The sequence below is a fragment of the Lontra canadensis genome, unplaced genomic scaffold (assembly GCF_010015895.1).
Source record: "Lontra canadensis isolate GAN:19392208 unplaced genomic scaffold, GSC_riverotter_1.0 scaffold53, whole genome shotgun sequence".
Classification (NCBI taxonomy): domain Eukaryota; kingdom Metazoa; phylum Chordata; class Mammalia; order Carnivora; family Mustelidae; genus Lontra; species Lontra canadensis.
The window spans coordinates 7,893,180-7,914,397 of record NW_022631047.1 but is presented as its reverse complement, the minus strand read 5'-3'; the positions used below and the strand labels follow the sequence as shown (position 1 = coordinate 7,914,397).

Sequence of the window (21,218 nt, the reverse complement as noted above, 5' to 3'; positions counted from 1 at the left end):
CAAAAATGCTTTTCAATACAGACTTTTCCTTGTGTTAAAATGGCTTGGGTCTAGCCAAGTACTCCAAAAATAAGCCCTAAACCAAAAGAAAACCAAGTGAAGTAGTTACAAAGATTTAGTCCTATATTCCATACACTTTGCAGAATCCCTACAAATATAAGATTGAAAACAGGGGTCATAAAAATTGTTTATTTTTATTCAGAAAATCTAGCAGTCTAGCAGAAAAAATTCATTTCATCAGAGCTAAAAGAAAACTAATCACTTGATTAAAATACTTGTATGAAATGAACAGAAAAAAAATTTTCCCTGGTTTTATTTACTAAAGGGTCCTGTATAAAGAAATTGTGATAGTATGAGAGAAAACTGTTTTTAGACTCAAAAAAGAGGCACATCAGCGTTAATAAATGAAAAAATAATTTCATTATTTAACAATTCTTTTGCAAAAGTCCCAAACTGTGGCTCTAATATAGCTAAATCCATGAAACATTCACCATAAAAATAAAAATGCTTTAACCTACTATACATCTAAATTATGATACTATGAGCCACAGGAAAAAAAATTTACTGTATCTTAAAACTGTTGAATTCAACCAATACAAAGCAGCACATGAGTCAATTTCTATCAGATAACTCTCTGAACCTCTATTACTTCTCTGTGCTTTTCTTACAACACACTGAGTTTTTCCTTTTATTTGAAGAGATGGATGTTTTTGGACTGGGATTTCTGTTTCACCTGTGCGGTGCCCTACAGTGTTGGAGGTTTTCTGAATGAAAAGCTGATCAGAGGGTTAAAGATTGGGAATCATAGCAGTAATCACTGCGTGGATGTAATAGTATACATATATACTTGGAGGGTTTTTTTTTTTTTTAAGATTTTCATTTATTTGAGAGAGAGCGAGAGAGAGAATGCGTGTGCACATGTGTGTGCACAAGCAGTGGGGAGAAGGGCAAGGGAGCAAGAGGGGCAGGGAAGAGGGAGGAGAGGTGGGAAGAGAGAAGGGAGGGGAGGGGCAGAGGGAGAAGAGAAGTAGGCTCCCTGCTGAGCAGGAAGCCTGACACAGGGCTCCATCCCAGGACACTGAGATCATGATTTGAGCCCAAGGAAGATGCTTAACGGACTGAGCCACCCAGGTGTCTACGCCTGGAGAGTTCTAAATGAGCCCAATTACTGCTTTTGATAGCATATCCTTGGAGACAAAGTACAGTGTTAGATAAATTTATAAACGTGGCTTAAGTCTACTCTACTTTGCTTACAGTATTTACCACAACCAGGAACAAAGCTATCATGTCTGTAGTCATTTGCTTAACATCTGCCTTTTCCACTTTGCATTCCTGAAGGTGAGCTCTGTATATGCTTGGGGGTGGGCGGATGGGTAAAATAGATGAGGGGGATTAAGGAGGGCACTTGTGATGAGCCAGTGCTGCTGTATGGAATGATACTGAACTCCCAATCATGATATTGTACTCCTGAAACTCATATAACACTATTACGTTCACTAATTATTTTAACTTAAAAAAACAAAAAAGAACTGTATATGCTTCCACAGCCTGAGCACCTAACAACAGTAGGGCCCAAGAAATATACTTTGAATTAATGAATGCAGTTGGGGCTGTGCCGTTGCATAATTTAAAAATGACTGGGTCCTTTCCTAGCTGAGTTTACCAGGAACTCATAGTTTCACAGAACCTAATCATTTGCTTTTCTTTGGTTGTAGGATACACACTTTTTCACGTGCAACTTATAGTTGATAGTGTTTCAGTATCATGTATGGTTTAACTGGCAGCAGTTTTTCCTTCTGAGTATTATAAAAAATAACATTGGTTTGAGAAATGAGGGTGTTTTCGAATCAATGAAATATAGTTACTGCTAATTACATCTTACTATGGAAAATATAGGGGTGCCTGGCTGGCTGAGTTGGAAAAGTGAGTGACTCTTGATCTCGGGGTCATTACTTCGAGCCCCAAGTTGGGTGTAGAGATCATTAAAAAAAAAAAAAAGTTAAAAACATTTTAAAAATACATGGAAAATATAAAAACTTCAAGTACTTACATCAATTAAGTCTGAAAGATCATGAATATAATACTTGAAAACCGAGGCATTGGTTGCTTCAAGGGTTAGGAGATACTCATTCCGTGCCTTAATAGATTTTAGCTTATTTTCTGAATACTTTGCTTGTCTCTGGAAATGGAGATGGGCCAGGTATTGAGAAAGACAACAAAGTCATTTAGTCAGAGAGAGATACATGACTTTCTACTAATCTAAACAATGTATTCCACATAGGCCAATGACCTCTGAAGTCCTCTGAGAAAAGTACATTTTGAATCTGATTTAAATAACTAAAAGTACCCAACAACGTATTTGGTCTTCAAGCCCAATTGCAAGGAAGCATCTTCGTTAATATTCAAGTTCCCCACATTGTATATGGAGTACTTGGCCTTCAACACTACACGATGTCCAGCTGTTAGTACATGATTTTTATGTTTCTTAAACATTTTTCATTCCTGTGGGAGGAAATGTGTGTCATTTCACAATAATTTACAAGGTGCATCTATTGGTTATTACATCAGTGTTCTTAGTACTGTCACCCGAAGTGAGGACAGAAAGGCCCTGTGATGTTTTTCACTTACTTTTTCTTTCATTTTTTCAATTTTCTTTACAGAGCTTCGCCGCTGATGTCTCTCTTCCAGTCTGATATGAAAGACAGGATCCCCAGACCTTCCGATTTGCTTCTCTTCCTGTTTCTCAGCCTCCTTCAGCTTGCTCTCTGCACTGATGCTCTCTGCGTGATACATATGGTATGTTTTCATCACCTGCGAAAATGGGACCCAAATTGTTACAAGATGCTGGTCTGTGACTCCGAGAGTGAACGGAAGCCATTGTGTGAGGAATATGTTAAAAATATCACCTTCCAACTGGCAGGGGGAGAGCCAGATTGTTAGTCAAATAGATGAATTATGGACTATTGCTTCTAAGTAAAGAAAAGAGAAATATGCAAATTCACCTGCCAGGAAGAGGCACTTAGGGGACAGGCTTTGATGAAAAAATGATTTAGAGTCTTAGGCATGCTTTCAGTGTGCTTGAAAAGTTCTCTTAAGCTCAAAAGTGTTCTCTAAAATCTCTGCCTTATTAATCTGCAGAATAAACCATCATTCATGGATAAATTTTACCCCAGTTTTGGACTTCTAAAAAAACTCCAAATTAGTACAGCTCTTACTAAGGAGATTTTTTTTTTTCATGAAATCTACTGGCCAAAATACAAAATGTAAATATTAAGGTTCACACATAGTTTCAGTTTAAAAAAACTTTTTCTGAACACAAAGTAGTACTGTATGTTCAATGTAGAAAACATATGACACAAAAAAGAAAATAAAAAGCAGAGATAACCACTGTTAAGATTTTTAGTACAGCCATTTGGTCTTTTTCCTATGAAAACACACACACACACACACACACACACATACACACACACACTCTTTTTTTTTTTTTTAAAGATTTTATTTATTTATTTGACACAGAGAGATCACAAGTAGACAGAAAGAGAGAGAGAGGAGGAAGCAGGCGCCCCACTTAGCAGAGAGCCCGATGCGGGACTCGATTCCAGGACTTTGGGATCATGACCTGAGCCGAAGGCAGAGGCTTAACCCACTGAACCACCCAGGTGCCCCCCGCTTATCTGAAAATGACACATATTTCTCCTTTAAAAAAATTTGTACCATAATATATTAACAATTTTTAACCTTTTTTTTAAATTTTAAAGATTTTATTTATTTGACAGAGAGAGAGCACAAGCAGGGGGAGTTGCAGGCAGAAGAAGAGGGAGAAGCAGGCTCCCCACTGAGCAGGGAACCCCTATGGGGGACTTGATCCCAGGGCTCTGGGATCATGACGCTTACTGACTGAGCCATCCAGGTGCCCCTTCTATCTCCTTTTTTCATTTAATATATCAGAACACTTTTCTCTATCACTAAATATTCTTCTAAAATACAATTTTAAAATCTGAATAATATTTCTTTATAAGACTGGGACATAGCTTGACTAATTTCCTATTGTTGAACATTTTAGGATATTTCAACTTTCTGCTTTATAAATGAAGCTGTGTTGAAACCTTTGATATATATCCTATCTTATTTCTTCTCTTAGAAATGATATGCATAAGTTACATTTTAATATATTTAGGAACATATAGAAAATAAAATTTTGTAATGTGTCTTTTCCATGTATGCTGTAAACTTACATAAATGATTCTCAATTTAAAATTTTTAAAAACTTAAAATTTAAAAATTATAAAATTTTAAATCCTTAGACATTTGGTTTTATTATTGTCCCAGAAATATTTATGCACAAAATGATCAAATTTTCCATGTACATTTTCTTTTTTAAAATTTAAATTAAAAAAAATTTTATGGTACATTTTTCAGAAGGAGAACTGCAGAGTTAGACAATCTGCACATTTTCAAGATTTTTGACACATATTGCCAATTTAACACTCTGCTGTTCTGGAAAAAAAAAAACTTGATCTACATAGTTATTTCTCAAAGCATTTAGAAAACATGGATGCTTTTTTAATAAACATTTTTTCAAATATTAAATAAGTATATTTACTCTTATAGTAACTATCATATCTGTATATAATCCCTGTACTTGTAGATCCAAAGTAATGGTCAAAGATTTTAAAAGATTTTACCTCAAAAATCACAGTTTTCCAATATATTTCAAACTGCTTTTATAAGCAGAGTCAGAAATCTGGGCCATTTCTAAACCTTGTTTATTTTAAGCACAATTATACTGCTTAAAAGAGACAACATAGGTAAGGTATGACTCCAATTCAAGAGACATATCAAGGAACATACCAGAACTTAGCATCCAAACATCGGTGGTGGTGCTTTCCCATAAATTATGTCAAATTCTCATCCACTTAAAATGGATTTTATTACATTTATAAATAACCCATAAATTATTCAGAGTCAATTTTATAACTGAAATGTAGTTGTTTAGAAGAGATTTAATGTAACATTTGGAAGTAAGGAACTTGATTTTTTTCATTTCAAAAAGATGAATTTTAAAATAGTTTGGGAACTGGAAGCATCAGTGGAATATATTTATTTAGGTTGAAGCATATGAAATTGCTGTATTGGTAGGTTATAGAAAAGGCAGAAAGGGGCGCCTGGGTGGCTCAGTGGGTTAAGCCTCTGCCTTCGGCTCAGGTCATGATCCCAGGGTCCTGGGATCAAGTCCAGCATCGGGCTCTCTCCTTGGCGGGGAGCCTGCTTCTCCCCTTCTCTCTCTGCCTACTTGTGATCTCTCTCTGTCAAACAAATAAATAAAAAATCTTAAAAAAAAAAAAAAAAAAAAAAGGAGGGGCACCTGGGTGGCTCAGTGGGTTAAAGCATCTGCCTTCGGCTCAGGTCCTGGGCTCAGGGTCTTGGGATCGAACCCCGAATCGGGCTCTCTGCTCAGTAGGGAACCTGCTTCCCCTTTTCTCTCTGCCTGCCTCTCTGCCTACTTGTGATCTCTCTCTCTGTCAAATAAATAAATAAAATCTTAAAAAAAAAAAAAGGAAAGGCAAAGTCAGTGCATTCTTAAGAATGGTTCAACTTAATGCAAATTCTGAAGGTGACTATTTGAAGTGTCAAACATGGGGTTAATGAAGAGCCTTTACTTATTTTCACAAAATCTGATGATGTCTTCCCTTTAAAACATAAGCTAGCAAATCACGTTAAAGGCATTGCTGAACAAGAACAAAGTAAGGGCGAAACCGCAAAGTTGTGGCAGCTTTCCCTGAGCTGTGTGTAATTGCTAAGTTATCTGTTTTTAGTAATTATCAAACCTGTCCAGGAGAAGTCTGGTTGGCTACTGCAGTTTAAAAGAAAAATAAAACAGCGTTAAGCAGCAGCTGGGCAGCTGGGGAATGACAAGGGAGTCACCCTACAGCTGGGCAAACAGTAAGGTCAATGAATTGATGACACACCTTGTGTTTCTAGGCTTGGCTCTGTTTGTACACCCTGCAAACCCACATACCATTTGGGCCCTGGTTGCAGTTACATCTTTAAAGAGAGGGTAAAAAAACCCAAAAATATCAAAACAACAAGTCTCTCTCACTCTCCCTCTTTCTCTCTCAGCTGTCTGTATTCTTCTTGCTAATAGTCAAAGGAAGAAATGAGAACATGTGACCCCACCAGAGAGAGATGAAAAGGCATCCCAGACAGCCCTGGGTATCTAAGCGTTCTTTTCTCCTAAATACACCCTGAAGAAAAGACTTGAACTCTTGCTTTATTTAGATGCTGAGGACCTGTGTAAGCAAGTAATCTGCACAAACTAAGCCTTATGAACTACGGATCCTCAGCTGGCTGCCAGCATGGCGTTTTTTATAAACTAGTCTGGGTTCAAAGGAAAACATTCTTGACCCAAAGCTAGCAAGAAAAGGGTGTAAATATCCCATCAAAATGTGGTTCAGCACAATAGCTGAGGATTTTCTACCCGGTTCAATGGTAATTTCCAGAAGGAAATTTCTTTGTTCAGTTTTCCAGTGTGACTTAGGGTTTCCACTATTTTCTAAAATGTTAACAATAACAATGAATGAATTTTAAAAGTTGAGGAGAAAAACACTAAAAGCTTTTTGAGAACTCTAATTGCAGATAATGAATGCAAGTACAAACTACATTATTTAAAATGTAAGCTGTTGACAGAATTAAATGTGTTTTGTATTTAAAATAAAATAACAGACAGTTTTCTCTTTTTCAGAGTAGAAGAAAGCTCTTATTTTTTAAAGGTGAATTTTGAATACATACTGCAAAGAAAATAATAGCTTCTCCATCAGCTTAATGCAAACACAAGCATTTGCATACCAAATGACATGATAGGCATATATCCATTTAAATGTACTCCAATAACATATTTTCCTATTTGAATTCTTCTCTACTAAAACCTCATGCATAATTCTCCACTGAACACACTCAACATATCTTTCCTACTCCATCTTTTCTTAACTGCAGAAGAATACAGTGAAATAGATTTCTTTGCAATTGCGAAATCCTATGCAAAAACTTTTGCACAGAAGTTAACAATTTTTCCCTTACTGACAGACCCATATAATTTATCTGACACTACCCCTGTACTTTAAATCAAAATAATTAAAATATCTACAGCGATTTTTAATATTTAGTGTCATGAAACCATTATGTATCTGAAAACCGTTCACATGTTTGAAGAAGATGAGTGTATTAAGGTTCTACGTTTTACTTTCTGACTACTGGGACAGAAGTTAGAAGGCATGGTTCTAAGAATGAGTCTACCAGTTACCAGGTGGGGGGAATTTATTTTATACTTCTGCTCACCTTACAAGGTCATTGTGGACATTCAATTGTGCATCCCTACGTATGTGTGAATGTAAAACTTTACTGAGTACTTATAATATGTGTGTGTGCGTATGTATATAATGTACACCATTAACATATGTATGTAATATGTATATGTTTAGCGAACGGAGCATTATATAACGCTTACTATGTGCCATGTATCATTCTAAGCATTTTACAAATAATAGCTTATTCAGTCCTTCTAAAAAACTCTTATGAGGCACATACCTTTATTCTTCCTATTATACAGATGAGACAAGAAGGGCCTTGAGAAGTGAACTAAGTCGCCCAAGGTCACATAGCTGGTAACTGGCAGAACAATGGTTGAAACCCTGGCAGTATGGTTCCAGATTGGGTATTCTAGACTGCTATAGGCTACAACCTTTGGAAATTCTAAAGCACGATAAAAATGGAAGGCCCCTTTCCTGGGGGATACAGCTGCTCTTGGTTATATTTAGGAATAGAGGGAAAGAGGGCTGAAAGATAATTATTTATTCACTCACCATTTGCTTGGTATTTACCGTCCATAAGGCAATGATGGGTGTAAAAATAGGGACTTGGTTTCCTACTTCTAAGAGCTTAAATTTTTGGAGATTAAAAAATGGGCCTTGGAGAATCTGATGGATACAGGTGAAGGGAGAGGACATTCAAGCTGGAGGGAGAGCACCAGCAAAGGTATGTGGAGCAGGGGGAACACACAGGTATGGTGGGCATGCATAGACCATGACTTCGAGAAGGGGCTCTAAGGAAGGGCTTGGAAAGTGGATGGCTGGGTCACCGGGCTGGAGGATGAGACTGCAGCAGTTGTCGGGCCAGATCAGGAGAGCCTTGAAACCTCAACTAAAAAAATTGCTTAAAAGTATTCGATAGGTGTTCATGAATCCACGGAGGTGTAAATGGTATGGTCAGAGCCATATCTTAGCAGCAATCCCATGAAGCTAAGCAGGAGGATTTGGGGGTGTGAAGTAATCTCATTTAGCATACAATAGGAGGGAATGGGAAGAAGGTGAATCCAGGATAACAGTCACGGGGCATTTTCCCTGTTCTCTCTCTTAACATTTCCTCAGACTTGACATGTCTCCTTCTACCATGGAGTTAGGGCAGTGTGGCCCTAACGTTGGCCCAAACAGCACTTTGGGTACTTCTCTAAGTCAATCACTGAACACTCCCTCCTCAGGATGTGTGCTTTCCTGCCTCCGTGGCCTTCTCCCAAGCCAATCCCACTGCCTGCGATGTCTTCCCCCCAAACCTTGTCCTAACGTTTTGACTCATCCTTCAAGGCAAGTTCAGATTTCACCCATTGCCAAGTGTTCCCTGGTTCCCCCACCAGAGCTATCGTGTTCTTCCAACTGCCAAGGCCTTCTTGTTGACAGCACTTCGGGCTCTCTGGCCACGGGTCTGATACCTGTGTGCCATCTAGTATCACGGACTGTCCTTACGTTCACCTAGGGCACCAGCAGGGTCTTGTGCACCTTTGGATTCTCGATACTGCTTCTAGACAGTGGGAGTAAAATAGGCATTTAGGGGGCACCTGGGTGGCTCAGTCATTAAGCGTCTGCCTTCGGCTCAGGTCATGATCCCAGGGTCCTGGGATCAAGTCCCACACTGGGCTCCTTGCTCAGCAGGAAGCCTGCTTCTCCCTCTCCTGCTCCCCCTGCTTTTGTTCCTTCTCTCGTGGTGTCTCTCTCTGTCAAATAAATAAATAAAATCTTAAAAAAAAATAGGCATTTGGTGAGAAACAAATGAAGGACAGGAAGCCATTTTACAGTCCGCCATTATTTCCTAATATTTCCTAATACCTAGTATGTGCCTCAAATTATTCTTCTCCCTCCCCGGCATTCAAAACAGCACTGCCAATAAAATACCTGGGAATGGTCTAATGAGATGCTAAGTAGTTCAAATTCACCATGAGATAGTTAGCATTGGAGTTCGCCCCTGAGAAAAGAAAGGTGTGGTGGTTGGGCTGACGGGAAATGGAAAGCAGTGTATTCGCGACAATATTCCATACGTAGCCTGCTAGTTTACTTACTTCACCAGTCACTAAGAGCTCTTCTGAGAAACTACATTTTTGGAGTTTCCTTAACTGTCAGCATCCCAAAATCAAGATCTCTTTTCTACAATCAATACACGAGAAAGCGTGAATTGTAACTGAGTTTCTGCAAGTGCCAGACTAACACCACCACCAAGTCAGGGCCACAGCCTTGGAAGCCTGTTCCTGTTGTTTCCCAGCAAATTCTTGGGTTCCCCAGGAAAGTAGGACCCTTGGGCCACCCTATGCTGAGCCCCAAGGGCTGTCCTGCAAGGAACCTGGCCCTCCAGGGGCCACACAGCCTCAGTTCAGGTTATGGACTCTGCCTGGACATGCTGTGTCTCCGAGCGCTTATTCTATTTTATTATTTTAAAGACTTTATTTTTTTATCTGATAGTGAGAGAGCATAAGCAGGGGGAGTGGTAGAGGGAGAGGGAGGGAGTGGAGCCTGGGCCACCAGGGTCAGTCCCAGGACCCTGAGATCATCACCTGAGCTGAACGCAGACGCTTCCCGGACTGAGCCACCCAGGCGCCTATCCAAGGGCTTATTTTCAACAGGGCCAGTGGGCAGGAAGGGCCTGTCAGAGAACACCCATTACCACTGCATGCCAGGATCCTTCTACCTGCTACCTCGAGCCTTCCTGCTCTTTAGGGCACTGAGCCAACTCCCAGCTTCCGGAGCCAGGCAGAACCAGTTTTGAGTTCCTGTGCTATCACCACTTCCTAGCAAGCAAGCCTCTTAACTGTTCTGGGCCCTCGTTCCTCTGAGGTGAAATGGGGATTAAATCATAGAATGCACAGAAGCACATAACAGAGCGGAGAGTTTGATTCTTGATAGCTTCTATGGTCTGATGTGGAAATAAGTGTGCGGGCTCCAGAGACAGATTACTTGGCTTCATATTATGCTCTAAGCTGAGAGGTTCTCATTCATGGCATTAGGACTGGAGAAGTTCTGACCCCTGAGGTGCTGAGTGGTCTATAGGGCAGACATGATGAACTTTCATAAAATTCACCGCTTCTTCCTAGGCTGATATGGCTCTCCACAGGTCAACGAAAGCAGAATTTACAAAATTCCATTATATTTGCAAAATAACATAGGGAGAACTCAACTTTGAGAGAGTATACTGGTAGTTAGAGCTTAGCCTCACAGAATGGGCTATCTAGGTTCAAATCCTACTTGTGCACTTACTCACGGTGTAATCTTGGGCAAGCAACTTAATCTTTCTGTGCCTCGATTTCCTCACTGTGAAACCAGTGTATCATTCTCACTCATGGAATGCAGAAGGTAGTTGGAAGGATTAAATGTGTCCTTACGTGAAAAGAGCCCAAAAAGTCTGACATATAATAAGTGAACAGTAAATGTCAGTTACTGATATTTGAAAAAAATGATCATAAACATTTTTTAAAAAGATTTATTTTTGAGAAAGAAAGAGAGTGCTTGTGTGTGTGTTCGTGGGGTAGGGGTGACAGAGGGAGAGGGAAAGAGAAAATCTCCAGCAGACTCTACACTGAGCACAGAGCCTGATGTGGGGCTCAATCCCAGGACCCTAAGATCATGACCTGAGCCTAAACCAAGAGTTGGATGCTTAACTGGACACTTAGCCAACTGAGCCATCCAGGTGCTCCTATCACAACACATGGTAAAAACAGGTGATTTCTCCATGACAGGAAAGATGATCATTTCTTTTTTTTTAAATAAATATTTCATTTTTAAGTTATCTCTACACCCAAAATGGGGCTCAAACTTACAGCCCCAAAATCAAGAGTCTCATGCTTTACCAACTGAGCCAGCCAGGCACCCCAAGATTATCATTTCTGATAGAGGTAAAGGGAAGGAAATTGGTGATATTTCCATTTAGGCCACTTATGTATATGTTAAGAATTTTAGGGGCGCCTGGGTGGCTCAGGGGGTTAAGCCTCTGCCTTCAGATCAGGTCATGATCTCAGGGTCCTGGGATCGAGCCCCACATCGGGCTCTCTGCTCAGCAGGGAATCTGCTTCCCCCCTCTCTCCTCTCTGCCTGCCTCTCTGCCTATCAAATAAATAAATAAATAAATAAATATATAAATAAGGAATTTTAGCAAAGCTCTTTAGAATGAGCAAATAGATCAAGACTGACAATTAAATAGCATGAGATGTTGCCTTTACAGCTAGTTTATGAAGGAAAACTTGAGGTATGTTGTGGCTCCACTGAAATGAAATCAGTATAAGAGTCTGAATTTATCATCAAATTATATTTATAACTCAAACAAATGCTTTGAACGAAAGGCACTGTCTGGGATTCTGGACCTTGCTGACTAGGGCCTGCCAACCAACTAAAAGACAGGGCAACAGAAATGCAGAGAATAAACACAAGGGAAAATAGAGAAGACATATATGCGAAGGGAGGAAACACGGCTAAAGAAAATAAAAGAATAATTATATTACTATTTAGTGTAATGTTAAAGTTTTGTTTCAAGAGTAATTATAATTAGTAATTGTAATTTCAGATTATATTCAATTGAAGAGTAATTATAAAGAGTTCTAGTTCAATGGAAACAGCTTAGGTCTATGAAATCCAATAAACCTGAATTTTGATCCTTGCTTTGCTAGAGAACAACTCTGTAACCTCAGCCTTTCTGACCCTCGATCAGGCCTTGAATCTTATCTGCTAGAGATGACAACATCAGCTCTCCCTACATAACCAAAATTAGAGGGACAATCAAACTGTGCCTCTCAAACACCTTGAGAGGTGTGGAATGAAAGAAAAAATGCACCAAATCATAGAAGGAAAAACTGATCGTGTAACTAGAAATCTTCTAAGAGGATTTTAATAATATCCCACTAAAAGGGTAGTAGTTAATGAAACTCAGAGGAAAGAAAATAGGATGGCATTTAGCAGTCTATAGGAAGACAGAATCCATGCCATCGTTAATGTTTTTGTTTTCAGTTGAAAATTGACTGTTTTCTTCTCCAGCTTCAGGAGCCTGTGTTGGGGAAGGAGCATTCTTGTCTTGTACATCCAAGGGTGTGAGCCCTCTATCCATGCATCTGACCTGGGGGCAAGACTACTCATCTCTTCTAACCTGAAGCTTTCTCACCTATCAAGGGGGTGGTTGGACCGCATGATCCTCCAGGCCTTCTCCAACTCCAAAATGCTGTGTGTCCTTGATTTCAGATACGAATCTTGTACCAACTAAATACCATAAGAATTTATGACTTGAGTTGTGTGTGTGTATAATATACTTCTCAGTGGGTAAAGGGAGTGATTTTTTTCAGTGTCAGGGTAAATACCAGATAAATTTTAACTGAAAGGAAAAGCCAGTGTAACTACAAATTATACTAATTATCTCCTTCTGCTTCTGTTGACTTGAGGCAGCCAGTAGTACACCATGCTACACTGAGAAAGTAGGATTCCTCCTATAATCCTCCATGGGCTCTGAGGCCATAACTCATCTGCTCTGTTGCACAGAAAATATCTATAAATGAACAATGCCTGGACAGCCTGTCTAATGTACCGTTATATTGATGAACCTTATTCCAGGATATCTATCACTCTTGTGACTTTAATTAGCTGCCAAGCTGATCAGTGATCAATCATCAAGTGATCATCAAGGGGGGAAACCCAAAAACTCTTTGGTGGGTACAGGGTGATACAGAGATTTGCCACATGCTTTTATTTTTTATTGTAATATTTAAGCTAAAACAAGGTCTTAGTCATCTTTTTCAAAATGCTAAATTTAACAGCTTTAAAGTGGCAATATAAATTACAATTAGTTTCACAACATTTTGCTACTTTAATAAAAATTTTTAATAAAAAATGACTAATTTATCCTAAAGAAGATAAATTATTGTAGCCCTTATTAAAAAGAAAATGTTTCTATTTGTAACAAGAGTGACCTGTACTTATTAATCTTTATCTGTCCTAGCTCTATTTGCAATAGTCACTAGAGGCAGTTTCTAATTTAAGTCTTTCAGTCATAGATAGGGGTTATTGGTTTTGTTTATGAACTCTCAACAAACATTCATATTCAGCAAACATTTCTTGAGTACCACAAATAGGCCTTGTCCTATTTGATTTCATTATGTTTTATTATTAGAAATCCAATTATATTTTATTGCTTATTGATTGATATCAGTTCATTAGTGCGTAAGAGTAATTTTTCATGAGAGCAATTAATGTGGTATAATATCTGCTCATTTCACAATTATCAGAGATTTCTAACATGAAATAAATGTCACTGTATCCAAAAAATTCTTTTTGTGAAGGATATTTGCTTTTTCTTTTTTTTAAATTTAATTTTATTTTTTTTCAGTGTTCTAAAATTCATTGTTTATTTTCCTTATCTCTCAAGTACTTCACATGCTGGAAAGGGCAGAGGATTTTTTTAGGAAGTCCAACGTACTACTCCCTTTATTTTTACATCAATGATTTGCTAATGCTCTGGCAGTATTCAAGCACATGGGGTTCCCTGCAAGGGAATGTGGTTTCACACATCAGTGCTTTGCCTCATGTACGAATTGCTTTTTGGAGAACCCTTCCCATTCTTCCTTTATCATAAAAATCAGGTGTCACAGTGACTATCACTGAAATCAGGCTCCCCGGTGGCTCTGGGCTTTGCACAGAGCTGTGGAGACCTGTCTCTCTACTTAGTCCAGAATCTAACACCAAACATGGAAATAGCTCACTAGTCTAGCTCACTGATGACAGGGCCACGTGCTTGTCATTGATGCATTTCCAGGACCTCCATATTTGCTGAGAGTCTCCCCCCACCGCCCCAGCCACTGGGTGTGTATTATTTGGATGCAAGAGAGATGACCCTGTAACAAGTCTACAGCAGAGGCAACAATGCTTTTAGCGCTTCCCATTCAACTGACTTAGAGACAGAGAAGAGACTATGAGATTTGGGACAAATGCTGAAAAACTGTATTCCGAAAATCCTAGGACATCACAGACCACAGGCCTCCTCCGCATACTTGCTGGGCAACCGTCCTCCAAAGAAGGAGGGCACAGTCTTAAAAGACAGCCGGTTTCATTTCTCACCAGCTCTAATAGTTGAACTCAGGCACCTGACTGGGGTTCAAATCTACGTTTTGCCTTGTAGAATGTTTCCTCACCTGTAACTAGGACTAAGAATAGTACCTGTAAGGCTGCTGTGGAGAGAAAATGAAAGAATATATATCAAGCTCTTGCAGGAGTGACTGACACACAGTGAATGCTTAATGGGTGCTATTGCACTAAGTGAAACACCCTTCTTTTACATCCTTTAAGCCCACAATGGCCTCAGTCCCACCAAGGCTGACTTGTTTATTTTCACACCTTGGAGGCTGAGAACAGAAGGGTGGTCTTTGTTTTAGGCATCAAAGAAACAGACCTGCCAAGAGACTTAATCCTTGCCCAACAAGTCAACAGAGAAAAGTCAGTGATAGAGGTCATTCAGGAAGCTCTTGTTCCAAAAGGGGTTTTCAGACAGTCTTCAGAGGCACTGAAATACAAGTTTAATCTACTGAAAAAAATACCCAAGAGCTGGCACCTGGAATACTTATTAATCGGGACCACCTCGAACACAGTGGCAGAAGTGACAATGGGTAAGGTTGAAGTAGTTGGCCATGTTGAGGGGCAAAGTGTATGTAAACTGAAAAGCCAAAGAAGTTAATAGAATTTCAAAGTCTCCTGAAGTATTAAATATTTAATTCTTTCCAGGGAAATGTCTCACATGCCTTCAACATTGAAAGAGGATGTTAGCTCCCTCCCTTTTGACCTCAGACTTGCTAGTGGGGTTCTTTCCAGCTAGTCTCTTGGCTCAGGTAGAAGACCCTAAGGGCAAAGCGTTCCCTGAGGGGAAGCAAAACTACCCCTTCAAGCCATAAGGGCTGCCCTAAGCCAGCAAGACCCTACCTGTTGATTGACCCCAAGGCAATAATGGATTTAACCTTCACTGCCCACCTGCACGTACGCACCCACCTTTGCCCCACATTTTCCTGGTATTAGCCTGGAAGCATTTCTGGCACTTTAGAGCCAGTCTTTGAGACGCTAGTTCCTGTCTTCCCGGTGTTGGCTTCATGGAAATAAATTCCTTTCCTGTTTCACCATCATTCCTTTCTCTGCCTTTGGATTGTGTCAGCAGCGAGTGGCTGGACCAGGTCTCTTTGGGACTCCTGAAGCTAGGGGCTCTTGCTCCCCTGCATGCATATACAGCATTACATGGGCGCACTAGACACTTAAGTTATAAGGTTTAGTACATGAAATATTTAAATGGAGAACACAAGACACCTGGAATCATAAAACAAAAGCCCTACAATGCTTAGAATTGTAGCATCAACTACAATGGAAAAAACGGTGTAGAATCCTTTTCTTTCAGTGAAAAATGCTTTGGAATTTGAAACATATCCTGTGCCTTAAATCCAACACATGTCATTCCATTTATTTAAAAAAAAAAAAAAAAAGGTGAGGGGAACAAAGAAGGAAGGTGAAAGAACTTAATCTGTGCAAAGAAGCTTTTTGAGTTTTCAACTGCTTTCGGTGAGATGTCCAACCGTTTTTTTTTTTTTTTTCCTATTAAAGATTATTACTTTATTTGGCAGACAGAAAGCATAAGCAGGGGTGTGACATGCAGAGGAGAGGAAGAAGCAGATTCTCTGATGAGCGGGGAGCCCTATGTGGAACTCAATGCTAGGACCTACAGAATCATTACCTGAGCTGAAGGCAGATGTTTAACTGACTGAGGCACCCAGGTACCCCAGATGTCTAACCATTTTTTGCTTCCCTATGTTCATGACAATTTCATTTTGGTACTCTCTCAAAATCCTTGAACTCCTGACTTGTCCTTTCTCTCTAGATATGGATCCAGAAGGAAATTCTATGAATATGCCTCATGTTCTTCCAAATTGTGTGCACTGGCTCATATTGTTCCTTTTGCCTCCAAAACCTTCCCCACCCCTCTCCCTCTCTCTTATTACTGAAATCCTGTCCACTTTTGCCTTTTCCTCTCAGAATTTCTCTCAGTCCTCAATGTTTTTCAAATTCCCTTTGGATTTCCAAACCCTCTGCCTGAACCTCTATTGGTACATAATGTTGGTACCTAATAACTTTAGATTATAATTGCCAGTAAAAAAGAGATTACAGTATGTGCCTGGTCTGAGACTTCCTAGTTGTGTGACCTTTGGCAGTATATTAACTAATCTCTCTGTGCCTCACCTACCCATGAGGCTGTTGGGGGAATTCAGAAAACTAATTAATGTAAAGTGCTTAGAATGGTACCTGACAAAAGTTAGCTGTTATTATGTTCCGGTTGAGCTTTAATCTTTTAGATTGGAAGCCTAACTGGTAACTCTCGCTTGAAGCAGTCAGCATAGAAAACTATTTACTAACCTAAATTAAAATAAAACCTGGGTTTCAGTTTCAACCCGGGACTTTAGTTAATCACTTAATCTGAGCCTCTGTAATATTCTCCTTAAGTGAGGAAGTTAATTTGATTATTTCTAAAGGCCCATTTAGCGCTTAAAATTCTACAGTTTACAATTTTACAATCAGCCTAGAGTAGGATGAAATTCAGATAATCACGTGAGTTATAAAATCATGTATTAAGATACGCTGAAATGGATACAATTGATTTAGATCTTGTTTTTTTTTGCCACATGACTTGTATATTTTTACTGGTGAACATTCCTGGTCCATTTGGAGACAATAAATCCAAGCAAAATGCCCCTAATTTATTCTATGTATATCTGTTATCTCTATATATTTGGGCTTGATAAGCAATGAGAAACAATGCAAAATACTGTACCCAACAAAAACAAAACATTCTGATTAAGATGTTAGCTACTAAAGCACTGTAACTACTTAAAAGTCATAAAACTGTATTTTGGAATTGTAATAGTCAGGATAAAATATTCCTTAAGAAGAATTCTTGGTACGACATATTTTTTTTTTTAAAGCTTTTATTTATTTATTTGACAGAGAGAGCACAAGTAGGCAGAGCGGCAGGCAGAGGGAGAGGGAGAAGCAGACTCCCCACTGAGCAGAGAGCCTGCTGTGGGCCTCGATTCCAGGACCCTGGGATCACCACCTGAGCTGAACGTAGCCACTTAACTGACAGAGCCACCCAGGCGCCCTGGTATGACACCTTCTTTAGAATTTTTTTGTTTTTTCTTAACTATACTTTCTAACATTTTCTTTTTCATTTCTAAGCCAAATATTTTTTTATCCCCAGTTCATACTGCTCACTTCTTTCAGAAGACAGTCTTATTTGTAATTCATAAGCACCAACCGTAACTGAATCTCAAATCTCAGAGAGAAAATAAAAATTCCAAGCAGGCACTTGGGATCATTTGGCTTCATTAATTAGCAGGGTGTCCTAAAAGGCATTTATGTATAAAGTTCTTATCAAGCAGCTGTCCTCAGAGACAGGGAAAAATTTTATTAATCCCAAACATTTTGGGAGGAAAATGAAGCCAGGCTACATTAGCTAACTTAGTCTCCAAAGTCAGTCTGTGTCAACCCCAAGATTAGAATTCAGAAGTTGGCAGAGTCATCTGATCCCAACGCCTCTCTCTCTTTCCATCGAAGTATCTAGTAATAATATGCCAGAAGGATATATATGAACACTTTGTCAGCCCAAGATCTCTAAATAGATTGCTTTTTAAAAAAGTTTTCTAGGTGGCATCATGGAGAATGTGGTATTGCCCAAGAGGTTTTCAATTCAGGAGCTTTTCACATCTCTTTTCTACCTTATTTCTCTTTGTTCAGTGTTTTGTTCTGAGATGAGACCTTTTTGTAGTCCATCTCAAAGGAATGAATTTTCATTTTCACTACAAAGATATGTATTTCAAATACTTAAAATGCCCTCCAGCTAAAATAAATACTTAGCCAAAATAAATAAATAAATAAAAACCCTCTTTGAGGCTCAGAGAAAAATCTTCACATACGTGGTGGCGAGTATCTTGGGCTCTCTTGGAATGACGTTTCAACCTTGCCTTGGGCATGTTTCTTTGTTACAGAAGAAAGCATTAGCTCTTGGTTCGTGGGAGTCTCAGAAGCCAGCCAAGAAAGCTTTCCTCAGCAGTCCTCTGAGGTGGAGTTTTCAAGGAAGGGCTTGAAATAATAAACAGTGTCTTCCCTCTCAGCCCTTCTAAAAAATAATTAGTTTTTTATTTTATCATTTTAAACAGATAAGTGGTTCAAAGATATGTAAAGACCAGGGTGGATATCTGTGTATATGCAGCAACCCCATTTTCCAAATCCCACAGAAGATGCTCAGCGCCTCTGGGTTTGTGCTAGGACAGCCTTTCCATTTTCTAGTTACATTTGTTAGGCAAATCAGAAGTGCAGTCAGAAGGAGGAAACAAAAATGAATGGAGTATCCAGCAATAGATCCTCAGCAGTAATCACTGTGTATGAATACACAGCTGCACAGGTGGTGTTGACACATATAACATTCAAGATAAATGAAAGATTGTATCTTAAAGAGGCACTCCAAATGAACATACGCCAACATAAAAGCCTAAAGTGCAAAACCATTTGGGTTTCCCATTCTGTAACCCACCAGACTGTCTGGAAAGCTCAAATGAGTTTTTACAAGTATCCAGGAGAGCATGCAGTGTGAGTTTTAGCTATGAGTTTTATCTATTAGATCACGTTCCACCCTTCCTTCCCCCACCTGCCCTGCCCCACCTTCCCTAAGGCAGCTGTCAGGTGGACAACTGATGGGCCTTAGGGACCACGAGGCTGGGTTTAGATTTTGGAGCATTCATTAACTGTGTGATCCTGAGCTAATCATTCTGAGCCCCAGTTCTCCTTCATTACACTGGGATTAGGAATACCTGCCTCCTAGGGCTGCTACAAGAAATGACTGGGATAATGTGCTTGCCTCATGATAAGGCTGGATAAATCTTCATTTTCCCAGTTCTTTCCTCATAATGCTAATGGAAATGGAGGATGGATTACCTCTTGACTCTAGCTAGCCATGTGTGTCACTGATGTATAGGGAGTGTGATGATTAATTACACATAATTACCGATCAATTTCATGTGGATTTATCATGACCGTCTGTGTTAATCTTTGTTAGAATTTGCTTACCGAGGATGGTAAGCCCCTTGTTTTTTAAAATGCTGAGCATAATGCTGCAAAGCAAAGACATATTAATTTAGGACAGATCATTGTTTTTCTGCTAAAATGCAGCATAACCTGTTGAGATTTTGGTATTAGGGGAGTGTCTTAGCAATTTAAATCACTGTTTGCCAGACTGATGAAGGCAAAATTTGTTTTGAATGCCCCCTTTGACTTTTCGTGTCATCCTTGTTTTGTTTTTGCTTTTCCACCTCCCTACTAACCCAATGGCAGCCCTGATTTGGTTTATTTAGGGAAAGTTATCTTCTTTTTTCCTTTTTTACAAAAGTAATAAATATCCGTTATAAGGAAAAAGTGTACATATGTGTGTATATACATATATAAGAGTCATGTGTAATTACTGCTGATATCGTCCCTGATATCCACAAAGAGCTGTTACCATCCCCCCTCAACGAATGACGAAAAGGATGACATGACCAGGGTGACACTAACAGCTAACATTTATTAAGCATTTACTGTGGGCCAGGCACTGTTCTGAATGCCTGTATTAATTCAGATTTATCCTTTTAGTACTTATAATTGCCATACTATACATATATTTGTTTACTGTCTTTTTCTGCCCACTAGAATATAAATGCCTTGAGAAGAAGTATGTGGCCTGTTTTTACTCATACCTGCATCCCCAATATATCCCAAAGTGCCTGGTACTCTAATAGGCATTTTAAAGATGTTGGGCGGGGGGCGCCTGGGTGGCTCAGTCGTTAAGTGTCTGCCTTCAGCTCAGGTCATGATCTCAGGGTCCTGGGAATGAGCCCCGCATTGGGCTCTCAGCCTGGCACAGAGACTGCTTCTCCTTCTTCCTCTTGCTGCTATTATGCCTGCTTGTCCGCACGCACACTCTCTCTCTCTCTCTCTCTCTGTCAAATAAATAAATAAATCTTAAAAATAAAATAAAAATAAAAAATGTTTGTTGAATAAATAAATTAGTCTTCATAACAATGTGGGTGAGCCTCACCCATTCTGGTGAGGGCCTGAATACAAAATACAAGGGCTGAATAAGAGAATTCGCTTTTCTGCCCTATGTGTCTTCCAGGTGAGACACAATAATCCTGAGGTTCTGTTTCTGCAAATAAAGGCAAGGTTGAGGAAAAAATATAGAGAAGGGTATGAATGTCTTCAAAGCCTTTCCTCCCCTTCTGGATGGCACTCTGATGCCACCATCCTCTCTCCTCTGCTCAGAAGTCTGGCCTTTATGCCTGATACACACCTCTATTCAAAGGATCTGATAAAACACGGTTCACTCTAAGGTATAAATGATCATAAGGCATTTCTTTTGGCTCCTTCTGGGTGTTTGTGTTTTAACCTTCTAATAGAATGTTTGGAATAACCAAGAGGACTCTGGGAGAAATATCTTTGGGTAAGGAAAGCCACACATAAGGCTGCTGCTCACCACTAAGGTTGGCTGTAATTTTAAAAAAAGCACTCAGCGCTCATCAGCTATACCGGTGTAAGGAAGCTAATGTACTTTCAGATGTTTTTGACTCTGAAGGAGTATCAAGAGATTTAAAAAAAAAAAAAAAAAAAGGAAGGGAATTCAATAGCATCCTCAGTTGCTTAAGGCTACATATTTTATACCTGTTGCTTTAGCAATCGTTACTACATCATCTGCTGTACAAACTTCTATGCATGATGTAACTCTGATGATCATCTGTCCATGACCCATCAATGTTTGCACAAGAAACCTCAACAGCATTCCCCCAACTCCTGGTCCCCTGTTCAAATACT

The 21,218-nt window shown here is 39.4% G+C and overlaps 1 protein-coding gene across 2 annotated transcripts in view; it reads right to left on the bottom strand.

The window, feature by feature from the left end:
• The window catches only part of SRGAP1 (SLIT-ROBO Rho GTPase activating protein 1), a 273,423-nt gene that overhangs the window by 78,673 nt on the left and 173,532 nt on the right, over window positions 1–21,218 (bottom strand). For both annotated transcript variants that reach the window (XM_032874653.1, XM_032874654.1), the window contains exons 5-6: window positions 2,629–2,811; window positions 2,051–2,179 (exon numbers count right to left, since the gene is read on the bottom strand). In XM_032874653.1, the coding sequence (XP_032730544.1) occupies window positions 2,051–2,179; window positions 2,629–2,811 (312 nt within the window). The remainder of the gene's footprint in view (window positions 1–2,050; window positions 2,180–2,628; window positions 2,812–21,218) is intronic.